At 47.8% G+C, this 23,342-nt stretch overlaps 1 protein-coding gene and 1 long non-coding RNA gene across 2 annotated transcripts; one reads left to right on the top strand and one right to left on the bottom strand.

The window, feature by feature from the left end:
- The first annotated feature begins 1,312 nt into the window (after positions 1 to 1,312).
- Positions 1,313 to 23,032, top strand: corin (corin, serine peptidase). The gene is made up of 24 exons (XM_040140690.1): positions 1,313 to 1,432; positions 3,656 to 3,806; positions 7,205 to 7,531; positions 9,063 to 9,174; positions 9,261 to 9,359; positions 10,727 to 10,953; positions 11,052 to 11,165; positions 12,031 to 12,138; positions 13,257 to 13,367; positions 14,616 to 14,738; positions 14,826 to 14,933; positions 15,408 to 15,639; positions 15,869 to 16,011; positions 16,126 to 16,233; positions 16,318 to 16,431; positions 16,522 to 16,632; positions 17,216 to 17,339; positions 17,425 to 17,553; positions 18,105 to 18,154; positions 18,448 to 18,634; positions 18,708 to 18,870; positions 18,948 to 19,056; positions 19,572 to 19,705; positions 20,461 to 23,032. The coding sequence occupies exons 1-24, from the start codon at positions 1,370 to 1,372 to the stop codon at positions 20,641 to 20,643; spliced, it is 3,330 nt and encodes a 1,109-aa protein (XP_039996624.1). The 5' UTR covers positions 1,313 to 1,369; the 3' UTR covers positions 20,644 to 23,032.
- LOC120797318 lies at positions 5,364 to 6,953 on the bottom strand. The gene is made up of 3 exons (XR_005708489.1): positions 6,605 to 6,953; positions 6,333 to 6,454; positions 5,364 to 5,914 (listed from the first exon to the last, which is right to left on the bottom strand). It is a non-coding gene; the product is annotated as an uncharacterized LOC120797318 (long non-coding RNA).
- Positions 23,033 to 23,342: the final 310 nt, after the last annotated feature.

Below are 23,342 nucleotides of genomic sequence, written 5' to 3'. Positions count from 1 at the left end.
AGTACTCCCTCTCTTTTAGCTCCGGTTTTGGTCTCCACCGGCTCCTGAGGGAAACATCTGGCTCTTTAGCTACTAAATGCTCCGCCATGTTCACCAGCTGGTCTCTGACTGGGTCCGTCTGCTGTTCTCTGCTGAGCAGGTGGTGGACGGTGGCTTTTTTTTACAGCTGTTTCTCTGAAAACATCTGGCTGCTGCTACTGGAAACACTGTGCCTGAACCAGACAGCAAAGGTGCTGCAAAACCAAAACTAGGAGCTAAAAGAGGCTAAAAAGCTCCATAGTGCTGCAGATTAGGTAACAATTCTCTGTGGGTTTGTCACTGCGAGAGACACTTCACAATTACACAGCGTCGATTGATTGATTGTCAATATAAAACTATTGATTATTGCAGCTTAAACCTATAAACCCACGTTTCGCCTCACCCGTTAGACCAAGTGGAAGTGAAACGAAGTTAGTTTCCTTTAATGTGACATATTTCAGAGTGAACCTGAAATCTTGGACCGGGTTTAGTTATGAGAGGGATCTGCGAATGAATTGCTCAAAGGTCGACGTAACTCGGTGGATACGTCGCGATACAGCGTTTTTAGAGGACGGTTGGTCTCCACGCACGTCCCTCACCGGCGTTGTCAGATCAGCATCAGGAGGTTTGGGTTGAATTGAATGAATCACACCTCACTCCGCTAGCTAACCGCTGGCTAACAGTCGTGTGCTTTTATTCGATGGAAAAAGCTTAAGTTGCTGCTGCGGAGTTCAGGTGTCATCAAAAACGTTTTTAAGCTTTACAGCAAACGAGAATAGGCAAAGGATTTTTTGACATATTTAGTGTTTAACAAGAGATTTTAAAAAATGAACAGAGGATTAGATCCTGGAAAATGTGTTTAATTTCACTTTTTTAAAACCAACCCTGCCTCCTGACGGGATCAGTAAAATGTGATTCATAAGAAATTCATTGGCTCTGAACGTCTTCACAGGATCGCAGGAGACGAGGTGAGACAGTGATGACCAGACAAAATGTCCCCACAATCCAAAATGTCCTCACAAAGACACACACACGCGTTTTAGTTAAAGTTGTGTAGAGTGTGTGTGAGACTAACAGGTGTGTTTTGGGATTTAAGGCACACACGGGCACGAGGCTCACGTCCAGGCGTGTGTGTGTGTGTGTGTGTGTGTGTGTTTCATCACGTGCAGACAACCTGAGCTCGCTCCTTGTGTGTGTGTGTGTGTGTGTGTGTGTGTGTGTGTGTGAGTGAGAGAGCGAGAGAGAGAGAGGGGGCGGAGCCAGCGCGCCTCGCTCTCGGTTAGTTACCGGAGCAGCTCGCGCCAGCAGACAGAGGGATGGTCTCGCGCTCAGCGGCGGACAGCAGCAGGTCATGTTGTCCGCGCGGCGGGAGACCTGCCCGCGTGTCACCTTCAGCGGAGCGGGAACTGCGACGGTGAGTGTGTGTCGCCGTCTCTTGTCCCTGCGGGTTGTCTGTCAGGCTCTCTCTGCCTTCCGTCTGTGCCGCTGTCCTTGATTTTACTGCCGCGTCTCCTTGTCTCCTTGTCTCTGTCCTCTGTCCTCTCCCTTCTCTACACTTCTTTCAGTTCAGGTGATGAAACTACTGACAAGTTCGTGGACCACATGAGCTTTAATGGTTTGTCCGGTGAAACGTTCTCTTCTCTCCTGTAGCGGAGCTGAAACACACACTTATTTTCCCAACTGAAGAATCTGGTGATTATTGTCTCGGTCGAACTACCGGCTAATCCGTTTACTGTAACGCTGGGACAGACGTCCACGTTCGCCGGACAAATTGCTTAATGATCAGTCAATCAACTAATGGATTAATCGACTACACGTTGCAGCTCTCAAACTGAATTTGAGTGAAGTACGTGGAAATGACTTTATTGAGGGCATTTCTTAAAACGCTCACATCAGCCAGACTCGTCGTTTTTTTTTTTTACATTATTAATAGAAAAATAACGGTTCACTCATCGTAACTCTGACATTAACGCTAGAATCGAAGCCAGGACCAGGCGGGAAATGTCATAAGCAGCTGATGGTTCATCCAGCCCATCCAATGACGGGAGTGTTAATTATAAACAGAAATCCTTTCTAGTCCTGAAATGGGCATCACAGAGCTGGTTATTCCCTCATGCAAACTTTGGGCTACAGGTATCAATTGTTTTGCCCGTTAAAAAATCCCAGTCCAAGGTGGGATGTCCTCACCTGCCAAAGCCCCAAAAATATCCCGTTTATTTCAATGTATGACGGAGGAAAGCATCGGAGCTGCAACCAGAAACCGAAAAATCACTCCAACAGTTGCCGGTTATTTTTCTGCCGCTCGACTAATGAAACGAAAGGGAGTTGAGCAGTGAGGAAAGTCCTGACTGATCCTGACTCGAACCCCGACGGACTGCGGCAGCCACCTGGCTTGTTTGATGAACTGAAGGGTGGTTCATCGGTGAGACGCCGTCGCCCGCTTCATAGAATAGAGCGAAATAAAGAGTTAATACATGCTGAATCATAGACATGTAGACTGCAGGAAACTGGAATGATGTCTCAGTTCTTACCACTACTAATGGAACCGAATAGAATTGTTTTATGAATCCATCCACTGAAGCCTTTTCGATAACCGTGAAACTCGCCAAGCGCTCGATGGTTCCAGCTTCTCCGACGAGAACCTCGGCGTCCCTTGGTTTTGGACCGTTGGTCGGACAAAACGAGACATCGGGGGAAAAAAAAAACTAAACAGCAGATTAAACTGGCAGTGAAGATAATCTGTAGTTCGCAGGGTAACAAATAGAGTTAAATACCAGTCATTAACTGACAGGAACAGTCGGACTGTTGCCTGCGTCCTGAATGCGTTAGATATGAAAACGTGACACCTGCTCTTGTAATAAAGTCACATTAGATATAAAACGCTCAGTATCATCTCTTTATTTTGTCTTTGTTCAGCTTCCATCCCTTGTATCATCTTGGCCTTCAAAATAAAAGTCAGATGCACGTGCGTGTAATGGCTTCACGGTTGGCACTTTTTCCAAGTGCAAAGGTTCTCGACATTAGTTAAATTGAAAAGCAGGGCTGCAACTAACGATAATTTTCACGATCATTTAATCTGCCAATTATTTCCTGATTTATGATCATGAGACCAAGAAAAGACGCGAATTCTCTCATACGAGAGTTTTTGCTTGTAGAAAGACTTGGATTCATCCATTTTCGAAACAGTTGCCGATTCATTTGCTCGGATGTAAAATCAAGGTGCGTAGGCGTGGATACAAGTCATTACGAGGGGAGGTTGTGGAAATCAATCAATCAATGTATTGAACAGGGCGAGAGCCGGAGAGAGAGAGTGGCGGAGCGAGCAGTATTTAGAGCAGTGGGGTTGCTGTGTGGTGTCAAGTGTCGGCTCGTCGTCACATCACTTCAAAAATAACCCCAGCACGTCCAACGGAAACTCTGAGGGGACAGAAACACCCGGGCCCCCCCACGTTATTTTTACCCGGTGGGGGGGGGGGGGGGGTGACCCGGGTGCTTCTGTCCCCTCAGAGTTTCCGTTGGACGTGCCGAGGCGGGAGGGGGGGGGCTTAAACTGGACTTACAGGGTCAGTGTGGAGTTTTCCCAGCCTCCATGACCTGGAGCCAGACGACACTGAACTCGTGTCCGTGTGTCCTCCAGACTCCGGCTCGAGGACCTGAGACGGGGATGGGCGGGGAGGCGTGTCCTCACAAGCTGGGGTCCACCAATCACCTTCGACTTCTCCTCTACATCCTGATTCCCACTGTGAGCCTGTTGGCCGGCCTGCTGCTGCTCGTCCTGGCCCTCACTGGTAAACACACACACACACACACACACACACACACACTTGTTTTGTGACTTTTGAGGCCCCCAACGGCTACCTTGTGGGGACCAGTTGCGAGTCCCCAGATTGTTCACCCTACACACGAACGCGTTTGTTCGTATCCGTTGTTCTCCGTCTTTTGTCTGTAGCCCGACCGACGCTGGATTTTAAAATCTCGTTCCCGTCACTTTCCGTCTCCTGCGGCTCAACAGGAAAACACAGTGAGAAGTTTACGCTAAAATGATCGACTTGGGGAATTATCCGCCCGATCTGACTCATTTCGAAGAGTGAAGCTTCATGGCGGCTTCACTTAGACCGGAGCCGGATTGGAAAAGGGATCCCGTGTGGTACGGAGCCGGCAAACGAACAAGTCTCAGAGTCTGAGGCGTCTCCGGGAGTTGGAAACGTCCGACCGGCTCTACTGAGAGGACGGAACAGACTGATAGAGGAGGATGACAAACATTCAGTCATAGTCTCCAATTCATTCAAAGGCGTGTTAGGTACGTCGTGCTTCATCTCGTCGCCATGACAGCGAGGAGTCCCCCAGCCAATCGGAAACATTTGGACAGAAAGAATTTCAAATATTTACACACAGGTAGTAAAACGGCAGCATCTGTTCATCCAGACCTCCTCCTACCATTCCTCTCATCTCCCTTCCTCTCATGCTCTATTCATCCCCGTCCTTCATCTTCTCTTTCGTCCTAAATCTCTTTCCCCCTCTAGTCTTTCTCCCCCATTCTCTTGTTCTCTTCATCTTCCCACTCTTCTTATTCTGTTCTTTCATGTCTTCCTCTCTCTTATCCTCCACCTCCCATCTTTGTTCTTTCTTTCTCTCTCTCCCTCCTCCAGTAAAGTCCAAACTAAATGACAAAGAACATCTGAAGAAATAAAATTCCTTTATTCACAAGACAAAATATAGAAATGGTTTTTTCAAATTTTCACAGTGTGAGCTCTTCTTCTTCTTCAGCTGTTTTCTCCTACTCGACTCATTACACACACACACAGATTGCCATAAAGCTGTGTGTGTTTTCCCTCCATTAAACACCTAATGGTCTTTCTTTGTTTCCCTCCCTTCCCCCTCCTTGGATTGTGGTTGATGGCGACTGATATCCAGTCTTATTTAGCCACAGACAACGAATAATCAGCATACGTAGGTGAATGAAATATAAAGGAGCATATGAAATGAAGTAATAGTTATTTCTTCGTCTGTACTGGACTGTGCTGGTTTCATTTAGTTGCACGTTCCACCGTGTGCACTTCACTCTGAGGTTCATATCAGGAGAAACTTTCGGACTCGTTGCTGTTGGAAGGAAAACGGCCCTTTGTCTTGCATCGGACCAGGGGTTTTCAGAGTCTGGCGCTGTGGGCCTCCCCCCAGACAAACTGGGACCCCGCTGAGTTAGCTGTGAGCAACAACGTGAGCCCTGTTTCTAACCTATAAATGATTATATTTTGGATCAGCTGTGAACGTTCAGGCAACTGTCGCTGGGTCACTGTGACGCTGAAGGAAACTTTGAAACGGGAAGATTCTGAATCAGGTTCTGCAGCTTTATCCTGGAGGGACATCAGAGATCATGACATCGTCAGGAAGCGGACGTCACACTGAATCAAAAAATGTGTGTCTCATGTCTGTGTGTTCAGATCTGACTGAGTTATGACTCAACTAGTCAAACTCGTGTACGTCTTTAAGGTTGACGGTCAGCACTGTTCAGTCACTGTGGTGGTCCACATCTGGTCCGGACTGATTTCTTTTCGTTTCACGTGAACAGAGAACCTGCTGCCAACCTCCATCGGGCTTCTTCTCATGTTCCTCCGGCCACCGCCCGTAGAGGTGGACTTCCTGCCGTGTCCTGCTCGCCGTGGGATCCGTCACCGACGGAGAATCCTTGTGGCGTCATTTTTCGAGGGAGACCGATGCTCTTCCTGTACCTCCTCACCACGGCCGCAGCCCCACTGATGCTCCCGTCCCCTCTCCGTCTTTCTGAAGTCCCACGGTCTGGTTTCTCACCACGGGGAGCCGTGTTGCGCTAGCGTTCACAGGTGTACTCACCTCTGCTGCGCCGAGGTTGTATTTTCAGTGTCGTCCAGCGACCTGTCTGTTTTTAATCATACGTAAGAATAAATACAATTATTGTGAGATTGTACAGTTTTGAGTCAGTTGACATTTTTGTCATATTGCACAGGGATGCACTGTGTTTTGTGAGGAGGTGTGAATGGTGACTCATTAAAAGCACGTCAGCACCAATTAGTTGGTACTTTCAACATTTTTACCAAAAATACGGATGACAAAACAACTTTAAAACACCAACTGACAGCCACTGTGTGTCTGTGACAGACAGATGAGATGTACATTGTCTGGTTCACCATGGTAACTAGACTCTGACTCTATTCATAGAGATTTCCCACTGAACACACTCATACAATAGTTGCTGCGTTGCGCTTTTGTCCCGTTAAAACACACACACACACACGAAGAGGTGAACATGTAACAGTCAGACAGCGAGGAGCTCGAACCTCAGACTTCAGCTTTAACTTTAACACCTCATCATCCTCTGACACAGGAGGAAGCAAACGTACGTCCAGCGAGTCTCCTGGTCTCTCGGATTCGTCCCATACAAAACGAAAGGAAGGAGAAACTAAAGACAGTGACAATGAAACAGACTAAGGAAAATTTCCGCACGAAGAGTATCAAAGGAAAAGTCAGCGCAACGCTGTCCAAATACGAAAGAAAAGGGCCAAAAGTTTCAAAAATGAACCGAATAAACTTCCCCTGCTCTAGGACTCACTTGATGTCAAGCAAAGCCTGCTGTTAATCCCAGTTAGTATCCTGCATTTCCTGTTATCGAGAGCAAAGAAATCCCATACGGACTCTTGGCTCGTCTGTGGAGGTTCTTTCAAGCAGAGTAGTTGGTATCTTGGGGGGAAAAGAGTCTCAGAGTCACATCAGTCTGCTGCCACTTCGGTGAGGGAAATGCCTGCATGTGGATCGACGCAGCGTGTTCAGTGCGGTTAGAGCGGGACCCTCGGTGAAGCAGCCGGCACTGATCTATTAATGGATACGACCTGATCTGATCCCTGCAGGACTCGTATGTCGGTGAACCCGCAGCCCGAGCGCAGTAACACGACACGCACTGCTCGCTGTGTTTACCTTCACTAAATCACCTGTAAACGACACCAGCTGCCACGTCCACACACACCCCCCGACAGCTGAACCGAGTCTTGTTTTATTATTGGCACACTTCCTTGTTCATTTTGCTCATCAGCTGTTTTTCCATGTGTTGAGTTGTTGTCGTCAGGCTTCACTGTGATTGGCTGAGCGTGTGTGTATTAATCAGCACGCAGCCACGTCGCCGTTTACCGCCGTTTCTTACCTGTGTTTTTTTCAGGTATATTTGGCAGCGGCCTCTTGGACTCCAGCCCCCTCCCCTCCCCCGAGCCCATCGCCGACGGCGACCCCGGGTACCACGGCAACAGCACAAACCCCTCCCCCTCCTCGGAGGCAGAAAGCGTCACCTCTTCGCCACGGCACCCCGGCGACGACGACCTCGCCTACCATAGCGAGAGCACGCCCGCTGCGACCGCCAGCGCTCCTCCACCTTCCTCCTCTCAGGCCACACCCACCCGGCCCTACACGCAGCCTCCTGATTGGCTGACCTCTGTGACATCGCTGAACTCCGCCTGGCCAATCAGCACCACCCCAGCAGCCGACACAGGTATCAACTACACTGTGAAGCCGAGCGGAGGTCTGATAAAGTAAAAGGGGCAGCAGCTGGGGTTCGTGGGAGATGTGGTCTGTCACGTGAGTTTGAGTGATTTGCAGATGTTTAAATGACGACTCTGGAGCGGTCGGGTCACGGTGGAGGACTCTGTCTTCTGTGTTTCCAGCCCATGGAGGAATCTATCTCAGTGCTCCCCACCCCTACAGCGCAAAGGGGGGCCGCGGTGTTTACTGTTAAAACCGGTGGACAACTCCTGGCAAAAATTCTTGGGTTCTGCGGCGAGGCCTCTTATGACGGGGGGGGGGGGCATTAAAAAAAAAGCTGAAAAGCAAACTCTTGCGGATGTTTGTGCTCCAACAGGGAAACGTCTGTCTGTGCACATTGCTCCCTGATTGGCTGAATCCTTATGGGTCCTGGGGTTAATCCCTCCTTGAGGCTTCTGAAGACTGTGGATTTGTACCCTGGGCAGTGTCTCACGCTGAAGTTGCACATTGCAGCCGTTACGTCCCGAAAAACTACAAATCGCACAGTCATCTGTAGTCTCCATCCTTCCTGCTGTGTCACGCTGTGTTATTGTTGTGCCCTTTTCTGTCAAACTCTAAAATCTTATTAGTCTCCATTACTGCAGAATGGACGAGCAGGTACCTGAGGGAGAGAGCGGTGAAGCTACAGAGCCTCTACTCTCCTCTACTCATGGACTGTGTGTGTGTTGATGATAAATCATTCATTCAGTTTCTATTTTAAAATTCTCCTCGTCTTTGTGTCTCCGTTCCTCCACTGTCCTTCAGTCTCCAATAATGATTAGTCGAGGTGAATGCTAATGAGCGTCGGACTGTCCTGTCCTCTGATTGGACGCTGGGTGTTTAAAACCATGACGATACGGTTACTTCATTAACAAGCTAAAAAAAGCTCTTCTTTAACAGCACATTAGCCGTTTGTTTTCACACCTTGCTAATGTAAAAACGATAATGTCCAACTTTTAACAGGTACATCTTTAAAGTGTATGCGCAGGAAATATGTCATCAATTTACTTATGATACACAATGTAAACCAACTTCACATTTGTGGACTGATTTGATCGTAATTCAAAATGCATTTTAAATCAGTGCGCTTACTAAAAATAATTGTCTTGGGACCAGAATCATTACACTTAAGCACAATTATCAGCTTGAGTTTTATCGTCAATATGTTGATATTCGTGGTCCTAGTCCGATACAAAGGCACTTTGACATGGTCGACGGAAATATTCTTCATCACACTTTGTGTGTGTGGTCTGAAGGATTTTCTGTCTTTATCCCAGTGAAGACCAGACAATAGATGTTGAGTGTAAAAATTGTGCGTACGACGTGTGTCTCTTCCGTCATAAACAACTAAGTCACCGGGATGTTGGTCCTGTCCAACACTGGCATGCTGCGTCTGTAGTGACCTCTGCAGCCTGGAGGGCGCCGGCGCCGCTCGTCTGGTTGTTGTGTTTATCTCTGAGTCCGACATAAACATTGAGAGGTGACCAGCTGTCTCTCTGCAGGAAGCTGTCAGCTGATCCTGGAGCCTCAGTGTCACATGTTGCCCTACAATCAAACATGGCTGTCCTCCGCCGCCGCCGTGGTGAAGAGCTCAGAGGTCGACATGTTGCTAAGGTAACCGCATCCAAACACACACGCGCGCATCCTGTAAACCGTCACTCGTGCGAGGGAACTGAACCCGATGTGTGTGTGTGTTGCAGGTTCTTCAGTTACCTCAGCAGACTCTCCTGCTACAGGCACATCATGCTGTTCGGCTGCTCGCTGGCGCTTCCCGAGTGCGTCGCCGCCGCACACAGCAGGTATCGCACGCTGAAATCTGACTATATCATTACCTTCATTTAATCCAGCACCAAAAAATGTGAAATAGAAAACACTGGGAGTTCCCCAAAATGCCCCGTCGGTACCCAGATGTGGGTTTTGATGGTGGGTCTAGATTTTTCCTCGAGCTGTTTCGAGGTTCAGAACTGTTGGGCAGGTCTCTGCGGTCAGAACCAACACAGATCACACGTGTACATGTAGGTATCAATGGGGATGGTTCTGATGTAGCCAAGGTTGACAGAAACAGTCTCAGCACAAGGGCCAATTAGTCGCTGTTCTGGAGCTTTTGATTCTATCACATGATCTTCCTCAGCAGGTGGAGTTTGTCCAGTTGTGGTGCAAATGTAAATGTTCAAATTTCCGTTTTTCCCTGAGCACTTTAACGGGTCGTCCGCCATGTTGGCTCAGACGGAAAGGTTATCGTTGACCTCGGAGACAGAAACATCCACAGCTGCGACTCAACCTGCCGAGGAAGATCCCGACGGCGAGCACGGAAAGATTTACTCCAGTAAATGTCAAACAAGCAGGACGGTGACGACAAAATGGAGTTTCAAAAAAGCCAGGGAGTATAAATCAGTTTTGAGAAGCTTTTGAAGAAATCCTTCGAAGAAATCCTTCAATCGGACGTAAACTGTTTGAAAAGTTTCGGGGCAAACGCTCGGTTCTAATGCTCCCCTCATTTTCAGAGCGTCCAGCAGACACTGAGACCTGAGACGCTGGAAGTATTAGTTGTTAGTGACGCAAAATGGCTGATTAATCTCAGGGGGGAAAGGTCTGAGAGTCCAAACCACAAGATTGTTTATCTAAATAGACAAAGTCTCGATCCAAGTCGGATCTTGGGGTCAGCGTTCAGACGTAGTTGTCTCTGGTTCTAGTTTCTCACATGCGATGACTTTTCTGCGTTTTTTCTGTCACGTTCAATTTCGATCCGGTGGTCGAACAAAACGAGACATTTGAAGACGTCTCCTTGGACAATTCACTGATAGATCAATCAATAATAAAGTGATGTTGATGCTCGTCTACCCGTTAGTCACATGACCTCATCGTGGTCTTTGGAAGGATGCTGCAGCCTCTTACTGGTGGGTTGCATTCTGGGAAGTGTAGGCAGTCACATTTTAGATAAGGTTCGGTTTAAAAAGATGCACTTACAAAACACACACACAGGTCTGTTGCTCCAAATGAATCTCAGCTGTTTAGACGCTAAGTGGGACAACATGTGTGTGTGTTTTGAAACTCTCTTGGCTAAGAATAACAGCTTCACACACTCCAGTCATTCCCCTCTGACCGGAGGCTCATGGGAATCGTTGTTTTACGGCTGTGTGTGACATCTATGTGTGTGTTTCTGTAGACGGGTCGTGCTGCCCTGCGCGTCGTTCTGCGAGGCGGCGAGGGAAGGCTGCGAGCCCGTCCTCCAGATGTTCAACGCCTCCTGGCCCGACTTCCTGCGCTGCTCTCAGTTCAGCAACGTCAGCTCCGCTTCGCCGCCAACATCACCACCATCACCGTCGCCCACGGCAACAGCAGGCCCCGCCCCCCCTGCCTGTTACACGCCGCGACAGATCAAAGGGAAACCATGTGAGTAATGACACACACACACTCGTTGGTGTTTGAACCTCGAAAGTGGTCAGGCGTTACGATGACACTGATCTACCCTCTCTCTGATTGGTCGGCAGCCGTGTGCGGCGGGAAGGACCACTTCCTGTGCGCGACCGGGATTTGCGTCCCCCAGAAACTGGTGTGTAACGGCTACAACGACTGTGACGACTGGAGTGACGAAACACACTGCGGTTAGACACACACACACACACACACACACACACTGCATTGTGGTCTGTGTAAATAGCAGGGAGAGTTTTCAGCTCGTTGCCGCGGTGACGTTTTTGCAGGTGACGGATTGGACGACAACAGTGTGGAGGCGGTTGTCACGGCGATAAAAAGAGACTATAGGCTGAGACCACTGGAATGTGAAGAGAGAGAGTTTTCTCTCTGTCTATGTCTCTCGCCCTCTTTCTGACCCCAACTGCCATAAAAGTCGAACACAAGAACAACTGGAGGGAGAAAGAGACAAAGAGGAAATAAGATAAAAAGGTTAATAAATACAAATATAAACTAACGAGACCAAGAAAAACAGAACAACATGACTAAATGAGGAAAGTCAATCTGCCAATTATCGTCTTGATGAATTGATTCATCATTTGGTCTAAAAGGGTCAGACGGCATCTACAGTTTACCCCGAGTCCAGAACCTAAAGATTCAGTTCCCCGTACTGAACACGGTTCGTGTCTGACTTAAACGACTGATCAGTTAATCGACTAATCGTTGCAGCTCTGGACCGAATCAGAAAAAGAGTAGAAAATGAAATACAATAAAAATAAATGAATTTGCAAAAGGATCCTGGTGATGATCAGGTTTTTAGAGGATCCCGGTCGCACATGTAAACATCTCAGAAACCTGGCCTGTAAAGACCTGATCCGGGTTTCTGAACATTCTTTGCTGGTAAAGAGCACAGAGACCATCAGAGACCCGGATACTGCCACAAAAATCACGTAAACAGGGAGCTGAGTAACCAGGTTCCTCGTGTTCCACGTAAACTTCAGATTCTGATCCTGATCAGAAGGAGCTCAGAGTCCTACTCCTCTCTCTCTTCTCCAGTGTGTACAGATGCAGAGTTCCGGTGTAACACTGGTCGGTGTCTCTCGCCCGCGCTGGTGTGTGACGGGTACGACGACTGTGGAGACCTGAGTGACGAACTCAACTGCGGTGAGACACATTAACACACACACGAACAACCTTTTAGTGACGCAGTTTGGCGGGATCACAGAGAGAGGAAGTGGGAGTCAGGGAATCCACCACCTGTCCATCTGCCAACACACACAGCGTCATGCAGTGGGGGTTTCCTGTGTCTCCCAGCTGTTGGTGTTGTGCTTTTATTTTGGTAAACCGTTGCACTAAAACTGACTTCCACCAGAGACCAGCGGCCATTAGCGCCTCAGGTTATTGAAGGCTGCTGGGAAGGGGCTGTGCGCTGCTCCCCACGGAGGTGGGGGAGTTAACCGCACCAACCAGCCTCGCGTATCGACCGACACAAGCACTTCTGCTCGTTTTGAACATAATCTGAGCCTCGGTGGTGATGTGGGCTCGCTGCTGTTACAGATCCCTCTGTGTTTAACTCTTTCTAATCTTTGCGTTTTGGGATTGTTTTTATGTGGGTTAGTTGTCTGCGGACTCGCTGTCTTGAATCGAATTGAATGTGAAAACAGTTAAGACAATGTTCAGGAGTCTCTGGTGGGGCTGAAGCTACAGCTACCCTCGGCTCGTTGGTTAGCTGCTCCGGTTCACTCTCGCCGTTGTCGGCCGCCGCAGCCAGATGTTTTCAGGGAAACAGCTGTAAAAAAAAAGCCACCGTCCACCACCTGCTCAGCAGCAAACAGCAGACGGACCCAGTCAGAGACCAGCTGGTGAACATGGCGGAGCATTTGGCAGCTAAAGAGCCAGATGTTTCCCACGGGAGCTGGTGGAGACCAAAACCAGAGCTAAAAGAGAGGGAGTACTGGACACAGTCGCTTCCCAGATGGTTTCAGTGGGAACCACCGGGGACTGTCTTCAGGTAGTGGATGAGACCATCCCAGAGAGGGTCATGTTACTCTTACAAACAGTATAATATACTTTGCTGCTAATAAACTCATCACTATGACACTTCACTTGAGACAGAACTGGTCATTGGTGATGAGTGTCTGTCGCCTTGTAATTTATGTTTCTAGTTTTTCTATTGATCAGAACGTATTGTCCTTGTGCTGCTGCAACACCTGATTTCTTCTTCGAGGGATCAATAAGGGTTGACGATGTCCGATCTTAACCGATAGTGTGTGCGTTTTCAGTGTGCGATCTGGCTCGTGAGCATCGTTGCGGCGACGGTCGCTGCGTGTCCAGAGACTGGCTGTGTGATGGAGACCACGACTGTCTGGACAAGACCGACGAGCTCAACTGCTGTGAGTTTCACCGGAAAACATCTCATTACATCTCATTACATTCATTTGGCCGACGCTTTTGTCCAAAGCGACTCACAGTAAGAGCATCCAGACCACTCGGGAGCGTGTCCCTTTCAAACAAATGATTAAAGCACTTGTCCTGCAGCGCCCAACGTGCTTCTCTCGATTTTTTTTAGCTCGCAGCGCTGGATGTGCAGTGACTCATACTCAGCACCAGTTCACCTAATGTAAACATAAAATAGGAAATACAAACCTGGGCCTTCTTATTTACATTGGATAAACTGTGGGTTTATTCATATTACTCACTTTCCAATCAGTGTCCAGCTGTGCATGAGTTTTAGAAAACATAAGTTGTGAGCAGGTGAAAGTGCCCAAAAGCCACAGACATGTATATTTTCTGGTGACCCCCCGGTTGGGAATCACTGTTTCAAAAGGCAGTGCTGAGCTGCAGCCTGATGCTCAGACTGATGTCCATTTTGTTATTTCTGCCTAATTCAGACGGACATCGTCCTTTTGTCTAGAGCATCCGTGGCTCTAACTTCATTCCCTTCACGGTTTCCAAGGTGCAAAATAAGAACTGACCCCAGGTTTTTTTCTGGATTATATCAAATGTCTTCAAGTGGAAAACGGAAGATACAAGAGAGCCAACAGATTGTGTCCCGATTTGTCCTGATGGTGAAACCACACTATGCTGCATAGTCAAAGTTAAGATCTCGCACTGTCACACACGGACACAAAAGCAAATAACTGAGGAAGTCGGGATTGATTCTGCTTGTCTAAGCTGATGTGTTTTCCCGTCAGCAGACACAAGCTAACGTTTTTGAGCCAAATGTTGACTCTCTCATATTTCTAGTGTTTTCCTACAGCAGACAGAAGACTTGTCCCGATAAAGTGACACACAACTCTCCTGGAAAAGCGTCAGTACCTGAGACTTGGCTTCAGTTTTTATACCTAGAAGAGGAGCGAAACGCTTTGTTGGGGCGGAAGCAGTAAAAACAGATTGTCTATGAAGCAGACCAGGCGTAAACAAAGACATCAAAGCATTAATGTCATAGGAATAAAAAATAGTTTGTGATTGTGAGTCATGTCATCCGAAATAAAGAAAATAAAGCTGTGTCTTGAGTCAGACTCAGCGTGAAAACGCAGCTGAAAAGCACTGTTTTGTCCCTGATGACTCTTTTAACATTAAGCTGAACAGAAGTGATGGGTCTGACGTATCACTCAGCGCAGATATGTGTTTGTGCGCAGCCTGTAAGAGTCAGGGTCTGCTGGAGTGCAGGAACGGTCAGTGCATTCCTTCGGCGTTTCGTTGTGATGGAGAGGACGACTGTAAAGACGGCAGCGATGAGGAGCACTGCAGCAAAGAGCAGAGTGAGACCTCTTTCTTCATCAGGCCCATCTCTGTTCATCCATCCTCCTCGCACTGCTCTCATATTTACCTGTGTGTGTGTTTTCCAGCTCAGGGTGTGTGTGTTCCCGGTCAGCCCAGCTGTATCTCCACTTCCTGTCCGTCGGTGTGCGCGGGGGGCAACGCCGCCTGCGACCCCCGAAACAACAACAACTGCAGTGAGTCCTCAGTGTGACTTGCCTGTGACCCCTACACAGACGTCACAGTCTGATACTCAAGTGTAGGAGTCCTGCTAATGCAGAAGGTCCCGTTTCTTCTGCAGCTTTTTTCGACAAGTGTGTCGGTGTCCTGAAATGACAGATCTCAGTTTTTGATTTTTGATATATTTGCAAAACATTTGTAAGAACATGTTTTCACTTTGTCGCCGTTTACAATTACATCCAGGGGACAGTAAGGTGAAGGGGTCTGAACGAAAGTACAAGCACTGGAGTAAATGTACGTACTAACATTTCACCAGCAGGGTTCATCTTGTTAAATACCATGCGTTTGTTCTTTGCAGTGTAATATTCTGTAGGTCCCAGTCTCTGTGTGTGATTATCAGGACACAGACAGTCTCCGTGGGCCTTCTGCTCCACCGTTGTGGCTAAACTGAGCAGAAAGAGTCTGACTCTGCCTCCCTCTCTGTGTCCCAGCTCGCTGCGAGCCCATCAGCCTGGAGCTGTGCATGAACCTGCCCTACAACCTGACCAGCTACCCCAACTACCTGGGGCACCTGTCCCAGAGAGAGAGCTCTGTGTCCTGGGAGTCCTCGCTGTTCCCCGCGCTGGTCCAGACCGGCTGCTACCAGTACCTCATGTTCTACGCCTGCACGCTGCTGGTACCAAAGTGCGATCCGGTCAGCCTGCAGAGGGTCCCGCCCTGCAGGTCAGCAGCTGGATAGTTGGTTATTCAGCCGGTCAGGGGGTACCGGTACCGGTTAGTCTGCCAGTGGGTTCGTGAGTTCATGAATCAGTCTCTCAGGCAGGCAGTTAAACCATTAGTTAGTTCAGTCTTTAGTTTAGTCCAGGGAGGAGCGAGTCACTCACTCAGTGATTCGCTCCTATTGGTCAGTCACAGTCACCTGTTGTTCAGTCTGCGTGCGTCTCCCCTGCAGGTCGTTGTGTCGTAGCGCGAAGGAGAAGTGCGAGTCGGTGCTCGGCATCGTGGGGCTGCAGTGGCCCGAGGACTCAGACTGTGGTCAGTTTCCAGAGGAGGGGGGAAACGCCACCTGCCTGCTGCCGGAGGCTGGAGTTGACGGTACTGACAACGATGCTGGACTCGACTCTCTGTCCCTCTAATGAAAAGGGAAGAAAAAGCCATATTTACCTTTCTTCCTCGTTGTTGTCTTTTGATGCGTTGCCGTGGCGACAGAGTGCTCCCCCAGCCACTTCAAGTGTCGGTCGGGCCGCTGCGTGCTGGCGTCCAAACGCTGTGACGGACACCTGGACTGTGACGACCACAGCGACGAGGACAACTGTGGTGAGACAGCAGTTGCATTTACTGCAGAAGCGCACGGTCACGCTCAGGGCGATGTCAATGACGCCACCTGTCTGTCTCCGCCAGGCTGCTCTGAGCGCGCTCTGTGGGAGTGTCCCGGCAGCAAGGTGTGTATCAAAGCCAGTATGATCTGTGATGGGTTCCCGGACTGCCCCCTGCTGGTGGACGAGGCCAACTGCTGTGAGACTCACTGTTGCTCCCATTAGTGACGGTATCACAGGCTTCTCTCACTGTTGTCGGTTTTGTTAAGATGCGTTAATGTTTCCTCAGCCGCGTGCAGAGACAACGAGCTGTCCTGCAACAACCACCAGTGCGTTCATCGGACTCTGTGGTGTGATGGAAAGAAACACTGTTCAGACAGCTCTGATGAATGGAACTGTGGTACCCCCCCGCGCACACACACACACACACACACACACACACACACACACACACACACACACACAGAGTCACCTGTGGAAATGCAGAAATAGGAAAATGGTGTATTATAAAAACTAGAGCAGCGACGAATAATGGCTGAATGGATTCGTTCCTCCACAGAAAATTAAACAGCGACTATTTGGATAGTCAAGTGATCATTTTGGTCATTTACAGGTTCAAGTGTCTCAGATATGACAGGAAAGCGAGCGACTGTTGGTCAGATAAAACAAGACGTGTGGCTACGTCACCTTTTGCACTGTTTTCTGAGAAAATGACTGTTAGTTGCAAACGCCGTTAAAACCGTTCAGAATATAAATCATCTTTTTACACTCTGAATTTAGAAGGATTTATTTTATTACTTTTTCATTCATACAATGATTTTTAAATTATTAGTGTGTCTATATCTGTATGATGTTTTCAAACATTTAAACATCAAACCATGAACATTTTCTGCCTGACACTGTATTAACACTAATAAATGCTTTGTAACGCGCACACGTCCGTCCGATCAATCAGGTTTTGTATTGATCTGTTCTCTCTGCAGTGTCTCTGTCTGATCGATCAGGTTCCGTATTGACGGTCTTCAGGACGGCAGCAGAGTATCAGGTCTGTGCAGACGAGTGGAACCACGAGCTGAGCAAACTGACCTGCAACCAGCTGGGACTAGGGTAAGGTTAGTAACACACACACACACGCACGCACGGCTGTCTGACAGTATGACAGGTTAAATACACTGTGTGTGTTTCTCTGCAGGGTTCCCTCCACCGTTTCCATGGTACCCGACCAGCCTGGAGTCCCAGGGCGTCGCCGTTGGTTACACGTCCACCCTGAGTGGAACCTGAGGAACGGTTCTGCTCTGCAGGCCCGACTGGAGAAGAGAAGGTAAAAGAACCAGTTAGAACCACATGAGAACTGTTTAGATTGTTTTGTCGGGGCTGGCGTGGACCGAGACCAGCTTGAAAGGAGAATCTTGGTCCGGCTCCAAGCGGACTCTGGTGGACCGACCACAGATCTGTGATTTTAACTTGAATGTAAAGGATAAAGTGTTAAATCCACCTGCCCAGCGACGCTCTAAGCAGCCTAAACGCGATATACTCTATATTTATGAAGGTCGCCTGGTAACCGTGGTAGCCAGACAGTAATGTCACACACCGTAACCCGTAAACTCAACTAGATCCATTTGAGAACTACTAACAGGCCCTAGAGGTCTGGGGCCCCTGGTCTTCAAAACAAGCATAAGTCCGCGGGTCCGGGGGCCTGTGGTCTCGGTCCTCCACGCCAGAGCCTCCTGCAGGCTACGTCGGACGGATCCTGAGGGTACTTTTATATTCTGATTTTGCCTCTGGATCTGTGGCAGAGCAGGAAGTCGCTAGTTGTGTTGGTGCTACTTTTCATGGAGCTGCTGCTATAACCTGTCACCTGTCTGTCTGTAGTCATGCGTGTCATTCCAGGAGGAGAGTATCGGTGCTGTGTACCAGAGAAGGTGACACTTTCTTCTCCTTCACATCACAACACATAAACACGTTAGCTTCTCTTTGCGGTCGAAGCCACCATGTGTAGATTTTTTCATAATACAATCAGTAGTAATACAATGATAAAGGTCATGTAAAATAGTGTGACAGTAAATAAAATGTACTGATCACGTAGAATCGGGGACAAGGTTCACGTTTATCGTACAATGTCCAGTCTCAATAAATCTAAATATTGATCTGTGAATCATTGATTAACCAGAACCGAGGTCATCGTTACCAGCGCACTCTTCCCTCTCTCTGTCAGAGTGCGGGCTCCGTCCAGAGGTGGGCGTCTACCCCCACAGGAAGAAGAGGATTCTGGGAGGGCGGGTGTCCCGGCGGGGGGCGTGGCCGTGGCAGTGCTCGCTGCAGAGCGGGCAGAGCGGACACGTCTGCGGCTGCGTCCTCATCGCCCGGAGGTGGGCTCTGACCGTCGCGCACTGCTTCGAGGGGTGAGATGGGGGAGACGGAGGGGGTGAGGCCACGGTGTCACGGTGCGATTTTAATACCGGGTGTCTCCACCAGGAGGGAGAGCGCAGACCTGTGGAAGGTGGTGCTGGGTCTGAATAACCTGGACCATCCAGGGGTTCACAGTCAGAGCCACGGGGTGCGCTCCATCATCGTACACCCACGTTACAACCGGGCGGTGGTCGACTACGACATCAGCGTGGTGCAGCTGGACTCCGAGGTGGGAGAGCACTGACACAGAGCGTTGATTATCAGCAGCGACCCGACGGTATTGATGAGACGTGGTTGTGTGTGCAGGTCGAGGAGACGGCGTTCGTCAGACCGGTGTGTCTGCCTCAGCCCGGCCAGCTCCCGTCACCTGACTCCTACTGCTACATCACCGGCTGGGGTCACATGGGCAACAGGAGTAGGTTCACACACACATTTGACGTAATGCATTCCCTAGCCCCTAGGCTTAAAGCAGCAACTGGTCCTCACAAAGATAGCAGTACAAGCCAAGGCATGTTTTTCCTCGATCTGGCTCGTAGTAGATTTGAGGACCTGAGGTTCCCTGATGAAACCAAACATCCCATCCTGCAGTGGCAGCTGAGATCAGACTGGTTTTTTCTTTTCACTTCATTTAAAGCACCAGTATTTACAGAATTACCTCAGGGATCTGCTGGATAGGTCATCACATTACATTCTATATTCACGTTTCTGATGAACGTGGTCTAATACTGGCGCCGGGTCGTAGATGCAGGGATCTTGTCTTCTGCTTGTGTTCCCAGGTCAATAATATCATCAACCTCAGGGTGTGTGCAGCGGGATCAGTGTCAGGAGCTAAACCTGGAGAACATCATTTAGTTTTTGTTGTTTCTGTGTTGGAAAAAAAACCAAACTAAACACTGACGTGTGTGTGTGTGTGTGTGTGTGTGTGTCCAGTGCCCTTTAAGCTGCAGGAAGGGGAGGTTCGGATCATCTCTCTGTCTCAGTGTCAGTCTTACTTCGACATGAAGACCATCACTCCCAGGATGCTTTGTGCCGGTTACGACGCTGGAACCGTCGACTCCTGCATGGTAACATCTGCACTAACAGCTGGTCGACAGTGTTGTTTGTCCAGCCTCAGGCCATCAGGGAAAAGTGATTCAAGTTAGTGGAGAAAATGAATGGCAGTGGTTTTAGTCATTTTTCAAGTCACTAATGCTTGAACTCAGTCGTACTGTGAACTTCTTTACCTGCTTCGTATCTCATCGACTTTGTCTTATGGAACAGATCTAGGACTTAGTTCTTACTTCAAGCTGAAGCTTTAGTGTCGTCTAAGCTTCTGCCAATGAGTAACTGTAATGTAAGGATCTACTTGTCTCATTGTAAACTGAATATTTTTGACCTTTGGACTGTTCGTTGGACAAAACAAGACACCTGAGGACGTCGCCCTGGGCTCTGGAAAATACGTTTCACTATTTTCTCTAGAACAAAGTAAAATCCAGTTGTGAGAGTTTGAACAAATAACAGTTGTTTTTTTTTATTAGAGCTAAAAAGATTAGTTGGATAATCGTAATTTGACCTTCTGTAATGGGAGAAGTTGTTTTATGTCCCCGTTAACTGAATAACTTTGGGTTTTGAACTTTTTGTTGCTGGAACAAAATAAGACATTTGAACAAGACTCTGATTAATTAAATGTACTTTCCAGTTTCCCAATCAAAACTAAAAGAAATCATTAGTTGCAGTTCTAGTGGGTTTCAACAAAGTTTTGACAGATGGAGTCAGAGTTAAATGAAACTTTGATTTGGATTAGTGCTGATTCGTGAACTGTGTGTGTGTGTGTGGTCAGGGCGACAGCGGCGGTCCGTTGGTGTGCGAGGAGGACGGCGGGCGCTGGACGTTGTTCGGCCTGACGTCGTGGGGCAGCGTGTGCTTCAGTAAAGTGCTCGGACCCGGAGTTTACAGCAACGTGACGCACTTCACCCCCTGGATCCAACAACAGATCTACATCCACACATACCTGCCCGACTGACACACACACACACACAAAAGCTCTTTCATTCCAGGAGGAAGTGATGTCATCGTCAGTCTCACACACACACACCTTCAGTTCCTCTACCTGTGCCTATATCTATACTGATAGCCTTCAGATGCTAACTGCTGTACGAGCAGTAGTGCTAACTAGTTAGCTAGTAGAGCTGTTGTCGTTAACGAGTAGACGTCACATTCAGTTATTACGTCTGTTACTCGACAGTGTCGGGCTTGTCGCTCAGAAACATGTATGGAAGCAAAACAAGGCCGTAAACACTTGAACCTAATGAACGGCTACACACCAACTGTGAATTTAAACACTCGGGTGTTTGTAGCAGTGGAATGTACTTACTTTACTTAAACAACCGTGTAAAAATACTCCATTTACACAACAAGCAAGTTAAAGTCCTGAACTCAGAAAATGTACCTAAAGTATCAAAAGTGAAATTGCTTCATTTAGAGGGTTACATAGTTGGCTAGTTTCATCTATTACAGTACGTCCTATTTTAAACCGTAATCTGAAAAATAGCCAGAAACTGCAGTGAGAAGTATAAGGAGTAAATGTACTTCGTAATGTTCCACCACTGGTTCTAAATTCTGCTCCTTGCAACGTCAAAAACCTGATTATAAGTTTTCAGAGAGAAAGGTAGTAGAGGAGGAACTAATAATTAATATGATCCCGTTTGTTTAGGTAAAATCTGATGGAAATGGTGACAGGGACTCAGTCCAGGATTCACTGCAACTTTCAGACCTTTATTTCTGTATCACATTAAACCAACCACAGAAATTTCTGTTTTCATCCATTTACTTGCAAGTAATGAAAATGTCAAGCATAGATTTTAAAAACCATCAATAGTGTCAGGAAGCAGAATGGGCTCGATAATCTCTTTCACTTCTCCTTCCCTGGACATTTCAAAGTAATGTTGAGTGTCTTTGCTTCCATGAACATGTCTTTAATGAGAGTTGATAGGAGTTCGTTTTTGGCTTTTAGTGGCAGCAGTAACTCAGAGGACAAACTATCCAGCCAGAGAATTCAACTCTCTGATCTTCCTCACTTTAACAGGGAGATTTCTATGATTATAAACAGGACCGTGGTTTATTGTTGCATTATTACTCTCCTGAGCTCGCTGTTGGGGGGGGTGTGTGTGTGTTTTGGATGTGACGCGCTCGCACACACACACCAAAACATGATCCGATCGTCTGCTTCTTCAGCTGCGGGTTAAAACTTTGTCACAACGTGCTGACGTGCTAAAACAGACCAGCTGAGCACTCAAACTCCCACAATGCTTCACTCTATAGTGCCTGTACTTAAACCTAGCTGTAAAAAAACCAACTTGTTACCTGTACAGTGTCGTACTGTGTGTGTGTCTGTGTGTGAGAGACAGACAGAGAGGATTTTTTTGCTTCTAAATACGCCGGCAACTTCTTTGGGCAACGTTTATCAGTGAGCTTTATTCACACAGCAGGACATGTCTGATGCACATTTGAGTTCTTGAAGACAAAGCCGTCCTGCCGATCCACCCATGTCCTGTTATGTCTTATTTTTAAATGTATTTTAGAAGCTCTGGGAGCTCTGTACAGTCCACACTGCACCCAGGCTCAGTCCCGTTTTAAAACTAAATCATAAATTAAAGGTTGGATTTCACAACACTTTATATACTAATAAATTAGGGGGTTAAACAGTTAATAACACATTATAATGCAGCTGTGATCAGATCTCAGTGTTTGTGTTACCGGCTCCAACTCCTCCATCAGCGTAGGCTGCTGGATGAACAGACGATGAACCAAAACACAGTGAAACACAGGATGGAATAATAGAAAATAAGTAGAACAAACACTGAACATTATCAACTGAACATACTGACAATAAACGACAAACGGGGACTAAAAGTGTTTCCTAATATTTATCTGAATTTAAAGCTTCTTGAAGCAACATTATCCAGCTGTTTTACCTTAAACTCATTGTGAAAGTACACTGATTTGTAATAGGGAGAACGGCGCCCCGATCACCTGCAAGAGGTGTGTAACGCTTTACAGCACGACGTCACACACGACCGGCTGTAGCAGGAAGCTAGTTGTGTATTCTCAGCACAGACATCATGGCAGAGGAGAAGAGACTGGCCCCTAGCATCTAGATTTTAGCACACAGCTGCTGTGGCTCCGGGAGGTTTTCGGCTCAGTGCTGACGTGGTTGCTGGTTGGTAATGAGATGACGATTGCGTGTTTGATGGGCTGTTAGCTTCTAGCTGTACGCCTCTTCCAGTAGCCTTAACCGCTCAGACTCTTAATGCGCCGGCGTCCTGCAACTACCACTTGTGACCGCAGGGGGTAATTGAGAAATTACTTCGCTGATGCAAAGTGAAAAAAAAAAAAAAAGCGTTACTGTAACATACTGCTACTGCAGCTAATCGATTAGTTTTGATTCAGGATGTTAGCAAATGTTAAGAGTGAGATAAATTAGGTGCAGCCGTTAATTCGCAAACCAAACTGGTCAAATTGTCATTTTAGAAGAAGCTGTTTTAGATAGTGAGTGTCGTAGCTAGGTAGCTAACTAAAACAATTAACTGCCAAATTCCTGCCAGCTAGAATGTGAGGCACAAATGTAGGACATTGCCAATATCGTTACTGTATTTGATGGCAAATGTTAGCAGTAAGCTACATTAACTTTTGCTATGTGTCTATGAACCATTTTGGTCCAGC

Source organism: Xiphias gladius, chromosome 12, assembly GCF_016859285.1.
Source record: "Xiphias gladius isolate SHS-SW01 ecotype Sanya breed wild chromosome 12, ASM1685928v1, whole genome shotgun sequence".
Taxonomy (NCBI): Eukaryota; Metazoa; Chordata; class Actinopteri; order Istiophoriformes; family Xiphiidae; genus Xiphias; species Xiphias gladius.
Note: the sequence above shows the minus strand (reverse complement) of the source record. Positions and strands in the feature narration are given on the sequence as shown.

Excerpts from the sequence above, each read along its gene's own strand:
- corin (XM_040140690.1), top strand. The coding sequence starts at position 1,370 with ATGTTGTCCGCGCGGCGGGAGACCTGCCCGCGTGTCACCTTCAGCGGA. Across the intron at positions 14,934-15,407 it reads CCGAAACAACAACAACTGCA|CTCGCTGCGAGCCCATCAGC; the intron begins GTGAGTCCTCAG and ends TCTGTGTCCCAG. Across the intron at positions 16,234-16,317 it reads CAGCGACGAGGACAACTGTG|GCTGCTCTGAGCGCGCTCTG; the intron begins GTGAGACAGCAG and ends TGTCTCCGCCAG.